General features: G+C 45.5%; 1 protein-coding gene across 1 annotated transcript; it reads left to right on the top strand.

Annotated features, from left to right (window-relative positions):
• Window positions 1-12,465, top strand: LOC142901815 (uncharacterized). The gene is made up of 16 exons (XM_076046514.1): window positions 1-347; window positions 1,435-1,522; window positions 5,058-5,271; window positions 5,546-5,688; window positions 7,011-7,173; window positions 7,281-7,336; window positions 7,734-7,915; window positions 8,041-8,151; window positions 8,302-8,427; window positions 8,760-8,858; window positions 8,952-9,110; window positions 9,993-10,599; window positions 11,405-11,468; window positions 11,558-11,736; window positions 11,839-11,927; window positions 12,002-12,465. The coding sequence occupies exons 1-16, from the start codon at window positions 162-164 to the stop codon at window positions 12,098-12,100; spliced, it is 2,565 nt and encodes an 854-aa protein (XP_075902629.1). The 5' UTR covers window positions 1-161; the 3' UTR covers window positions 12,101-12,465.
• The last annotated feature ends 235 nt before the right edge of the window (window positions 12,466-12,700 follow it).

Below are 12,700 nucleotides of genomic sequence, written 5' to 3'. Positions count from 1 at the left end.
TCTTCTTCCTTTCCTCTCTTCCGCTGTTTTTGTTCACTCGCTATGAGGAGGAAACCGCGACTCGTGCATCGAAGCCAAAGATGTTGCCGAACAGTCGAGATGCAGCGATGAGCAACGCGGGCCGCCGGACAGCGAGAGACGGGCTCCAGTGACCAGTGAAGATGTACCTCCGGCGCCTCTCCATCGCCACCGGCCTCGGCTTGGCGTGGTATTTTTCGGACTGCGGGCGGACCGTCACTCAGTACTGTGTGTGTTTGCTCCTGTGTTGCTGTGCGCCGCTGCTCTACGCTAACAGCGGCCGAGAGAGCGGGACTCAAACCGACGAGGAGGCGGAAAAGCTATGGCAGGTAAAAGCAACAAATCAAAGAAAAACGAAAACAAACACGGATGTTGGCCCCTTCCAGGACCAACCCCACTTGGCCTGCTGTCAAGAACGAAGTTGCGCGATCGTGCAGGAGATGCATTTGTCAATCACATCTGAAACACACAAGCAAAAGAAAAGAAAAGAAAAGAAAAAGACTGCAAACGACTTGCACTGCACTACACTACACTACACTAGCCGTGTTAATCTATCTTTCTTTGTTTCCTTTTGGCGGCCAAGTTGAGATCGTGACTTACACAGGGGTGGCAACAAGTAGATACGTGACATTTCTCCGTGACTACCCTTATTATATATATATTCTAATCGGTACGGTAGTTTTTAAATTGTGTTTTTTAGGATGACCTTGTAGCTGCAACTCTGTCACCATCCCTGTGAATTACTGGACAGCAAATCTTCACCAATGTAAATATGAACAATAAACCAACATCAGCTCGTTCCTATTTTCTCTCCTAGGATCAGTGTTGCATTCAATTCCTTCTTTGAGCGTCTTGTTTCCACCAAGAACAAAATCCAGGCCAATCATCAAGCCAAAAATACATTATATATTATATACATACATAATATTAATAGATTAAAAAAAATAATGTACATCAATCAGCAAAGATATGACTTGAGATGCTGTAGTGTGGAATTGCTGTGGAGTGGACCATGACTGCTACTGGCCACTACATAGCTCCGCCCCTGTTGACCTGCTCTCATCGTGCTAGAGATGCATTTGTCAATCAGATCTTAAATTAAAAAAAAAACCCAATCAAAACAGTTTCTCCACTAGCATTGCACTATACGTGTGAATAACTTTCTTCTTCTTCTTCTGGGTTACATTTGCGCCGCTCGACTTTTACATAAGTCATCCAATATTCAGCTAGGGTAATAATGTCTCATAGCCTGAGGTGCATTTTTTTCTCCGCTCCTTCCCCGCGCTGAGGCCTGAGCACTTTGTTTCCACTCATCACAATGGCCCAGGGTGCAAACAAAACTACACGTCAAAAACTTTTGACTATAATCTTGTTAATGGTCGCTTGTTGACTCATACGTTGGTGTCTTCCTTCCAGGGGAGGGCAGAGGAAGAGCTGCTGGATGGAGATGAGGCCCAGTCGGTGGGCTCCCACTATCCCCATGTGAAGAAGGCTCTGCAGCAAGGTAATACAACCTCCCTGCCTGGGCGTCACAAGGCCCCGCTGCTGACGTTTTGTGTTGTCAGCATACCAGAAAGGCCCATGTTTTGACCTGACATAGTTGAAAAGGAACAGTTCCTACACACACACACACACACACAGCTGCAGCCGCAGCTCATGTTACATGAAGCGGGGAGGGAGGGAGAAAAGATGAAAACACACCCTGCAGACCATGGCTATACCAGATACGGCGGCTTTGTGTGAGAAGAGCAAAGTAAGACGCGGTTTTCATGCCTCACCAACAGTTGCGTTTGCTTTTTTGCGCCTACGTAATTCATCCTGTGTTTAAGGATTAACTCTGAGCGAATTTGTTTTGGGTTTTTTTTTTGGCAAGGAACTCCATGTCGTTCAAATACTAAATGTTTTTTTCCTCCCAGTTGTTGTGTTGATATGCTTGTGTGTGACGCACGTGTCGACCGACTTTGTGTAATTTCATGAGACATGGTTCGTCTGGAGGCTTCTGCAAACATCTGGTTTCAAATCCGCGCTGGTTTTGTGTCAGTCGCATCAGAAAAAGCGAAAGCTGCATTTCAGCAAATTTGGCAAGAAAACACACTGGCCTGCAGCTTTGGTCTCCAGGGCTGCGTCTCGCTGCCCCCTCACGACAAAGATCAAGCATCAGCACCTTTCTGGTGTCCAGGTGAACGTGTTGTTTTGTTCGCGCATGTTTTCTTTTTCAGTGTGTTTTTTTGCTGGTTAGCAGACATGTTTTGAGGCCTCTGAAACCACAGCTGTCTTGTTAAAGATTTTTGCTATTCTCTGCTTTATTTTTGACACGTATTCTTAAAATCCGAGTTTTTCTTTGCTTCCATTTTTTTGGTTTGCGGTCATCTTTTGTGCCATATCATCAAACGACAGCAATCAGTGACAGCCAACCCACTCACCGCAGTGAAGGGGAGGGTTGTCACATGGCTTTGACTCACATTTTAATGACTTTGAAATGCACATTTTTTACATTTAGTGTGTAAGTAACAAACATTTATTGCCGGTTCACACATATGACCCCGCTGATTGGCCAATGTGCCCTTTTTCTTGATGGTTTTCTCACCAGCCCTTGGTTTGCTGTGTGCTTCAACCTCTTACTATGTGATTGAATGTGGAACAGATTGTTTTTTAAGTACCGTCATCCTGAAAAAGTGCTACCCACAAACTTGCACAAAGCCTGAGAAGCACCTTGGCCTCGCTCCTCTGAGGCATGAGGCCCGTTGCTGCACCACAACCTTCTGCCCAGGTCAGAAGACCCGCCTCCTCACAAGCTTTCCCATGTTGTATGTAAACCAAGTTGAAAGGGGGTTAAAAAAAAAAAACCCTCACTAGCTGCGTTTCCATTACCCCCAGAGTTGCGCAAAACCTAAATATTGCAACAAAAAACTAGTAATGGAAAGAAAACCTCTCATATATGGCTAAAAGGTTTTGACGCTCTCATCAAGTGGTTTTTCAGACGTATCGATATAGAAGTATATCGCAAAAGTGTCATGGAAACACTTTTGTCGCAGTTACATATCAGTGGACGCGACATACGGGGTCATGTGACCAGTTCACTTCAGGTGAAAATGGCGCGTTATGTTTGGACAGAGGAGGAAATGCAATATTTTTTCACAAGTAATCAAAGAGAAAAAAAATAAAAAGCATTCTCGACGGCAAACAACATCAAAATGCAGATTTAGCACAAAATGTTTTGTACCTCCATCCTCCTTAAAGTGGGGTCTCGTGGGACGAGATTTTACGAGAATTACGTTAAATGCGCTTCACACCATTCAGCAGAAACACCTGCAAATCGCAATTTTACTTTGTCAAGATTTTTACAATTATCGCTTTTATTTAGCAATAAACTGCAATGGATGCCCAGCTCCAGGTTCCCTGGTTGTCACACCTCTCTTTGAGCTGTGTCAGGAGAACCCCGAGACCTTGGAACACGTTCTCCATACTGATGTCTGCTGCGTGTGTGGAAAAAAAGCAAGCTGCCCTGGCCTCATTTGCCAGCTTGTTTGACAGCTTTGTGAAGTTTCTGGAGGAGGATCATGATGCTGGCGCTCCCGAGGAATCAGAATCACTTTGGTCCACTTCAGAGGCGCCGGCCATCAGCAGTGATAACGGGGATGTGAGGCTCACAGAAACAGACGGCCGGCCGCTTGATCGAGGCCCGGATGAAAAAATGCTGCTTATTCACAGTGCTGACTTGTTCAAAACACTTCATGCATTATAATACACAAAGAAGTGTCATTTTGTGTACGCATTAGTTCTGAAATATGCATACGATACATTTTTTTTGGTTCGCTGCCGGTGTTCGACGCTTGTATTAATGACTTCCTCCTCATTTACACCAAGCAGCCGACGATATCCGCTGCAGGGGATCATCTCAACCTCCTGTTTCTGCTGTTTTTGTGGCGCAGCCCTCTCAGGCTGATGTGACAGAATTTGAATTTTGCTATCCCGGAGCATGTTGTTCACATCAAGAGGGAAGAAAGAAGTCAGAGCAGTGTGTGGCTTCAGTTTCCCCAGCTGCCTGTGCAGGCTTCTTTTATTTATTTTATTTTCTTTTTTTTTTTTTTTTTTTTTGCCGCCCCGCTGCCACTACATACATCATTGAGCAGGGCCTCAACCAGGTGCTCCACATTCAATTCGAGTGCTGCAATCGCTCGGACATGATGGCCCCCGGGTGCTGAGAGGCTGAAACTAACTTTCTCTGCAGTTCCGTGTTGAAGAAAAAACTTGCGGGGGTGTTGAGGGAAGGTGGTGGGTTGGCTGGGGGGCATCAAAGGCCGAGCTCGCGCTAACGGTCGGAGCCGCTCAAAACGTTTCCTTTGAAATGAATAAATTTGCCTGTTATATGGATACAGATCCTGTGCTTCTCCGGGAAGCCTCAGATGTTCTCCTCGGAACACCGCTCTTTGCCACGGGAAAAATTAATATCCGTTCTTATGTTTGGCATTTCACTAGTAAATAATGAGACTTAATTAGTGTAAATGTCAACTTTCCCGCACATTTTGGGGGACCAGAAGATAATTAGTCTGCATTATAATTGGAAGGAAGCAGCAACTGCAGGTCTGTCACCTCACCCGTAACCCTGCTGCTGCACCCTGCAAGTTCACTCACTCGTATTTTCACTTCTTTGAATTAATCAAAAGAAATGCTCCTTACACATCAGTGCAAGCACCAAAAAGACAGTAATTGGCAGTTGCAAAAAATATTTCCACCCCTGTAAATAAAAACGCACTCAGGGCGCCAGATGTTCCGAGGAGAAGTGCGTGCTGCCTCTCGGCGAAGTCGTTTTTTGCGCAGGAGTAAAAGCAAAGTTGCGTTTGAACTTCGCCAAACAAGCAGGGGGGGGGGGGGAAGACTCGCTGGCGTCTCTTTCGTTTGATGCCGTGTAGGAGAGCGTGTGTGCGTGCGTGCGTGGGATTGAGGCGCTAACGCGGGCTTCCTTTGTGACTGCTCACCCCCCACCCTGCCCCCACCACCACCGCCCCACCCCTACTACCTCTCCCCCATCCTGCCAGTGTTCGAGTGCGCCTACGCTCAGCTGGTCCTGCCGTGGTACGGCGGCGCCGAGCTGTGCCTGCGCCAGCCTCTGCACCAGGTGCTCAGCAGGGAAGTCGACGCAATCATCGAGCGCGTCATCCAGAGGGCGAGGGACTTTAATGTGTGCCAGGCGGTCGTGGGCTCCATCCGGATCCTCTCCCAGCACTTGCGCAACACCAAGCAGCCTGACAGGTAAGGGTTTTTTGTTGTTGTTGTTCACGTCGCTTCCGCTGCTCTTTGCACTCAGCAGCCTGTCATAACTCCATAAACGGCACAATGTTACTTTTATCGCCCATGAATAATTTACCCCGCTTCACCTTGCGCCGAGATTTTAATAGGTTTGCCTGAGTGTTTAAAAAAAAAAAAAAAAAGGGTTTTAAAGAGCTGTAAATCCCTCCGGACTCGTGATTAACATGGAGACACTGTGTCTAATAGTGCGAATAATTTCTGTCTTTTGGGGTTTTAGGGAACTCCTGTTCACCTCTCGAGCTGAGGAGTTTGCAGTTCTGCGAGAGTTTTCCGACGCTCTGGTACGTAGCCTCTTCCCCAAATCTCTGTGGGGCCAGGAAGTCCACCGCTGTGCCTTAAACGAGGTGGTTGCCATGAAGGGTAAGAGGCCTTCCACTCTCATCCGTTGCGTAAGCGCCGAGGCTCGCAACTTCTTTTTCTGAGCGTGAATTGTGATGTGCTGCTGCAGAGCTCAGGAAGTGGATTTTGAAGGAGGACGGCGTATACGCTGATTGCCAATTCCCTTTAGGGATTCTGTAATTTTTAGCTGCAGATAAAGTGCTTTATCAGTTGGGAGTCTTGCTGAGTGAAAAGTTTTTTTTCCCCCCAGAGTGTGTAGCTCATTTAGGGGGAAGTCATTTTTACTGCCCAAGTTAAAAGTCCTGATTTCTCTTCATCTCCGTTGCTAATTTCTGTCAGGAGTTTCACTTTTTCTCATCTACTTCTTGACTTAACACAGGAGCAGTGTTCACTGTCCTGCTCCATTCTCACTCCCAACAGAAGCCCTATAAACAACTATATGGCTACTTTAGATGGTTTAGATCTTTTTTTTACGACTGTAAAATTGCTGTAGTATGCAGATAAGGAAACTGTGCCAAAACAAACCCCCCCACCTTTAATGCATCATAGTATTTTAAAGGTCCAACCAGGCTTAATGTTGAGCTGTGTTGTATTTAGCTGACGTCTACATGGCCCGTTAAAAAATTGATGAGAGGGAAAGAGAATTTGATTATGCAGACTCTGTGAATTCTACCATAAAGTTCACCCCAAAGTGAAATAAGTTAAAACAGCAGGTACGTTAAAGGCAACAGGGTCCCTCTTTAGCCGTTAAAGTAATGTTGAGAAATTACTCCTTTTTAATATTTCACCAGTTTTATCAGCAAATTGGAGAGAAATTATCCCGATATGCCAAAATCTAAATTAATGCAGATGGTGGAATTGATAATAGGTGAGCTTTGGATCTGTTCTTGTAAGGAGATATTTTTATAGTTTGACACTGACGTAAAAGCTCTATCCCAATTTCAGTCATTATTCAGAGCTGCCGGCTGCGGCTAAAAGCACATTATGTTTTTGAAGGCGATTCCCTTTGAGACTATTCCCTTTCAAAACTCCCCTCAGTCTTACTTTGAAATGTATTTTTTCTGACAAGATCACTCTATTTGTTCTGTATAGTTCTGTATATCTTAAATTGTCCGGTCAGTCTATGTTTCTTGTTTGTGTAACAGTTGTACCTACTATTTATCTGATTTCTTCTTCTATCTTATTATTTTTTCCTACTTATTGCTTTGCTCTTGTGCTGCTGCTGCTGCAAGGCTTGAATGTCCCCGGTTGATTCAATGAAGGAAGATATCTGTCTATTTACTGCTATCCTTATGTTAGAGGGGGCTGCCCTTTGACTGGTTATTTCTTTTATCCCCCTTCAGGTTTGGGCCTTCTGGTGACATGGCTCTCCGATCCCGACAACCTGAACCAGCTGGTGGTGAGCCAGCTGGACAGCGTGACTCCCAAAGGCTCGGTGGAGGAGCTGTGCGGCTCTGACCAGGACCTCACCTCTCTGGCTTCGCAGGAGGGCGAGGCCTCCGAAGTGTGAGTGGCTGTCGGAACAACCTTGCCTCCGAGCGCAGACCGCAGAGGTCGTCGTCTGTGCCGGACTTACCTGTTTCTTGTTTGTTTGTTTGTTTTCTGTCACCCAGGGCCACCGAGGAGACGGGGAATACGTGCCGCACCAAGGCGAAGCTCAAAAGGAAAGGTGAGTGTGAGGTTATTGAAGTACGTGTGATTTTAACATTGTTTTATTAGCTATTTTTTTTTCTTTTTAAAAACAATTTAAACAATTTGATACAAATATTCTAATGCATTTCTTTCACTATGTTGTCATAGATAATCTATTATTATATTCTTGCTAATACCAGTTCATCAAGTGATGTTTTACATTGTTGTATTTTGCAAAAGAAAATTTCTCCCCGTAAAACTGATGCATTTGAAGTTGTTTTGCAATTATGGAACACAAAAAAACAGAAGTTTGAATGATGGTTACAAGGTTGTTGGGGGAAATGATTAATCATCAACATCTGTGTTGACCAAGAAGAGGAAATATGCAAGGTGCGGTTGACATCAAGTTGGACGCTTCCCCTCTCGAAAAACAGGCAATAAGTTCAAGGTCGGATGGATAAAAATGGTCGACAAGATGAAGTCCAAGAAGGCCAAGAAGAAGAAGGTGAAGAAGATGGAGCAGGAGCTGGTGATGAGGATCATGGCCATCCAGGAGAACGCGGATGAGGCCAGTAGCCGGGAGGGCTCCATCCACAGCCTGCACGACTCCGACAGGGTGCGCCTGCCAACTCTCCATACCATCTACCAGCCTGCAGACAGCTGCTGCTGCTGCTGCTGTTGCTACGACGTGAAACAATTCACTGTCACTCTCTCTCTCTCTCTCTCGCTCTGCACCTGCAGGAGGACAGCGATCTGGAGAGCTATCTGGCGAGCGTCGAGGAGGACATGATGGAATTCAAGCTATCGTACGAGATGTGGCGCGTGGGCCGCTGGGCTGTCAGCATCCCCCTGGTGGGCTATAAATATCGGCGGCGGCGTGGAGTGTCTTGCGGGCCGTCTTATCTGTCACAAGAGACTCTGTGTGGAAAAAGAAAAGAGAAGAAAAAGCTTGTCTTCAACAGTGCGTTAATATTTGAGTCAGGCGTCTCCTCGCGTTTGCAGGCTTCCTGGGAGGACGATCGGCTGACCTTAACCGTGCACCTGGAGGAGAAGGACAGCCCCGAGAACCTGCAATGGGACATCAAGAAGACCTACATGGATATCGTCTACTTCCGCAACAGATGGCAGGTGAACGTCTTGAGATAAGCAGAGAGAGAAAAAAAAAATTGGTTGACTTTGAGGAGATTTTCTGGTTCTGCTGATGTGCGCGAGGGAGTTTGTTCGCTCCCAAATGTGTGTTCAGCTTTAGCCGGAGGCTGAAAACAAACCCCAGCTTTGGCTCTTGACTCTGTGAGCACTTAGCCTACGCATACTGCACACTTAACCTCAGTTACACATGAGACGCTATAAAAATAGCGAGGCAAAGGTCCGAGTCAAAGGGGGCTGGAAAACAGTCAGAAAACTATGTTGTTGTTGTTTTTCTTTAAATTTTTTTTGATGCAGCTACTTTATTTTGTCAGGACTCAGCCATCCTGCCGGTGGTGATGGAGCTGGAGGACTCGGAGATGAGCAAAGAGCTCAAAGAAAAAGCCAGAGCGTCAGTGGAGCACTTTCTGCAGGTAAAGAAAAGAGGAAACAACAGAGCCAGCCGCGGACTGACTGTCAAAACGACAACGACAACTTGTAATTTTTATTTATTGTTCTTTTTCCAGGAACTGGTCTCTGATAATGTGATTGGCCACACTCAGCCCGTCTTCCAGTTCCTGTGTCCCCTGGACAAGCTGCTGAATGAGGACGAGCACTATGGGGGCGTGTGGGGCCTGCTGAGTGGCTTGGCCTATTTCCTGACTCCAGGTCAGGAGGAAGAGGAGGTGAAGCTCATCTTCCTGTTTTTCTTTTAAGCAGATACTATTGTTTCTATTTCTATTTTTTTCTATGTCAACCTCTTATAGTAGTTAATAGGGTTGTTATCTTATTTGTTTTTAAAAACATTTTTTCATGTTCATTCAGGTTGTCTTGTTTTTTGTCATGTCTTTTTTATTTGTAAATGGTCATAGAAAAAACATAGTTAACACGTCAGTCAAATTCTTCAGTTATGCAAACATACTCATATTTGCCTACAAACCAAATTATTCACACAGCACCATGTAAACATCCTACACTTTGTAGGTCGAACACATGACACAAAACTCAACATTGTGATTATACCTTGTGGAATTTCACTGACATCAAGTGTTTTTATGTTTTTTTCTTTCTTGTGCACGTACTCGTGCCTTTTGACCGATACTTTCGCGGTGCACTGAGCACCACATTTGCACTGTGCACGAGCTGTAACCATAGTAACAAGGATTGCGTGACGGTGTGTCAGCTGAAAACTGTGTTGGTCTCACTTCACTTTTGGACATAAACAAACGGAATGACTGCCTCACAGTGATGGGGTTAGGCTGGGTCAAACCCTTGTGGAAGTCTGCAGCCAGAGCTGCTCTCTGATTGGACGAGCAGGGCTTGACGACCTTCTCTGCACTATCAGACATTGACTTTCTTTGAATTGTCGCTGCTGTGCCCAACACTAATTACCTTCTCCGTGCCGTATTGTACAGTTTGTATTCTGCAAACTTGACGCTTCAATGGAATTCTTCGCGGATTTGCATGCATTTCTCCTCATACTCATGCCTGTCACTCTGTGTTATTAAGTAGGACGGAGCCTCAGGGGTCAGCTGTCACAACCTGATTGTGTTATTTTCCTTTTGCAGAGCCCTAGCCCTGAGTTGGAAGCTGCGAAAGAAGCCGTATCACCATCTTTAAACGCCGACTCCGCGGCCGCGCCTTCAGTAAACCCCCGCGCATCCGCAATCCCAACCATAGTCATTTCCCAGCACGACAACACTCCCTCAGAAGAGCCCGAGAGAGCGGAGCTGGAGGAGGAGGAGGCGGCGGCAGCACTGACTGCGGGCGAAACCTTAACTCAGGATAAAAAAGAGGACTCAGATAACCCCCTCACCTCTCACTTCAAAATGATCTTCAAAGGACTGCGGCGATCCAAGTCCCAGGAGTCGCTGGCCTCTGCAAAAACCGCTGACGACGAAGAGCTGCAGCGGGAGCCAGACGCCGTGCCTCACTGCAGCCAAAACGGGGGCTTGGCAGGGGAGGGCGCCGAAGGCCCGTCGTGGCGCCACTTCCACACGCGCTCCTTGAGCAAGGCGGAGAGGGCGACGTTCAAGCTGTCCGGTGGAGTGAACAGAGGGAAAGGGAAGGAGCAGGGCACTCTGCCCCGAGCGGACGATCCTCAAAGGAGCCAAGTCAACTGGGAGCAGCTGGAGGCCACCAAAGCCATATTTGATCTGCTGAAGGAGATATCAGGTGCACACTCACACACGAGAGCTTCAGGGTTCAGGGTCTCAACGTTCTGGGAAATGATATGAGTTCTTCAACTCAGAAGTCAAATGCTCCCTCACCACCGCCACCGCCGCTGTTTCTTAAAGCAAACTACAGCTGCATAATGAACACTTTTTAGATTTCACACCGTGCTTGTCAAGTTCAGGCAGCTGCTCGGTCGGCCGGTTCCTGTAGAGGCTCGACTCTTGTCTGAAGAAGCCAATTGGAAATATTGGCCGCCTTGATTAGACATTTGTCTGCTGAGCTCCGACGGTGGCTGTTCGACAGCTGGCAGGGGAGCAGTGTGCACTCAAACGTTCACACAGGGGACTGTTTTTCCTTTTTTTCAAAGTTGAAAATAGCCGAAAGCATTCGTTAAAAGGATTAAAAAGGATTCTGTTAATTTGATGTGCGTGTCTGTCTTTGGACAAGGTTAAAGACCTCTCCAAAGTGAAGGTCAGGCTCGCTGGCAAATTTTCAGAACCCTCAGTCGGATGAGATGGGAAAGCAGTTAATTTCCATTCAGCCGTGTATTTCAGAAAGGGAAGGTGATTTTGCCTTTTTAAAATGGCATGTCTCTGGTAAAATGGCTCATGAAGATGTTCGGGTTAGCCATGACATTATGAGTGCCACATTGTATCAATTTTACAGAGCTTTATATTCCATCTATATGCATTTCATGATTAATTATTGATTGTAAAAAAAAAACTCTGTTTTGTTCTGTTTTAATGCTTACTGTTTTTTAATATCATGGCTGATTGGAATGAGTTTCATATTCTGACTTTTCTAGGCAACTCCATCCTCATCAATATTTTTGACGCCATTCTGAAGCCCGTCATGCCAATCCTGAAAAAGTGAGTTGACTGCTGACATCAAGCCAAGCAATGCTTTATCCAAGTTCCCCCTCTTTCAACGATGTCCGCTTGTATCTTTCACTCTGCAGAAAAGTGAACTCTTTTCTGGACAAGATGAATCCCACAGAAGAGCAGATGGCGTCGTACATCGACACCATGCGTGAGAAGCAGTGGCCCGAGGTTCCGCGTGCAGCTCCGTCTGCTCCTCGCACTGAAGAGGAGAAGAGCGAAAGCAGGGAGAGGGCTCACAACCTGATCAGCGCCAAATGTAAGCCACCTCTCTGCTGTTTAGGGGGGAATTCTTTTTTTTTCCTACAAATTCTTTATTCGATATCTACTGTATCAATGACCTTTTTTTGTCTCTCTGTAGATTCCAACTACCTTGTCCTAAAGAAGACAGACATGGACTCTGTCTTCAACCTGTTCCAGGATCGTGAAGAAAACAAAACACTGGTATATGTGAGTATCTCCACATTCGATCTCTGCCGCCCCCGGCTTGTTTTCTGGCTCTGATCTTCGTTGTTGATTTCCAGATGCTTCTGTCATTCCTCTTGAGGGAGTTTCTTCCCAACGAGCATTCCCTGAGTGTGAGTGCTGCCGCCCTTCAGAAAGTGACCAACTCCTCCAGTTAATCTGTGAATCCTTGATTGTATTTTTCTTTCCTAAATGGTACATTTTTATCCTTTTAGCATGTAAAAATATTTATTAAACGTCTCTGATGCTTTAAAATATTTTGTGACCACTTCTGTGTGCATGTCAGGCACACATTTCAGTACCTTCCTTGTACCTCATATGTACTGTGAATATCTTATGGATTTCTTTAGTTTTTTTATTTAATGTAATTGAAGTGTGTGTGTGTGTGTGTGTGTGTGTGTGTGTGTGTGTGTGTGTGTGTGTGTGTGTGTGTGTGTGTGTGTGTGTGTGAGAAGTTGGACACGTTTTTGTGGCAGCCATAGCAAAAAATAAAGTAAACTATGTTTCATATTTTTCTGGTTCACATTCACGCCTTAACATAAATGAATGTTAAATTTGTCAACACTTTGTCATGTTGAGCACTTGTGTAAGGTTAATATTTTTGGGATAAATATGTTTTTAATATTTGACAATTCCACAATGATTATTCACCTCAATGTGCCAAGCTGACAGTAGCAGCGTTGCAAAGAAACTTGAAATGGTCTATATTCTATAAATGACTCAAATAAAAATATGTTCTTGTTGTTTTTCAGTAGTAT

This window comes from Nelusetta ayraudi, unplaced genomic scaffold, assembly GCF_046127955.1.
Source record: "Nelusetta ayraudi isolate G7.1 ecotype Tasmania unplaced genomic scaffold, CSIRO-AGI_Nayr_v1 ptg000090l, whole genome shotgun sequence".
Taxonomy (NCBI): Eukaryota; Metazoa; Chordata; class Actinopteri; order Tetraodontiformes; family Monacanthidae; genus Nelusetta; species Nelusetta ayraudi.
Note: the sequence above shows the minus strand (reverse complement) of the source record. Positions and strands in the feature narration are given on the sequence as shown.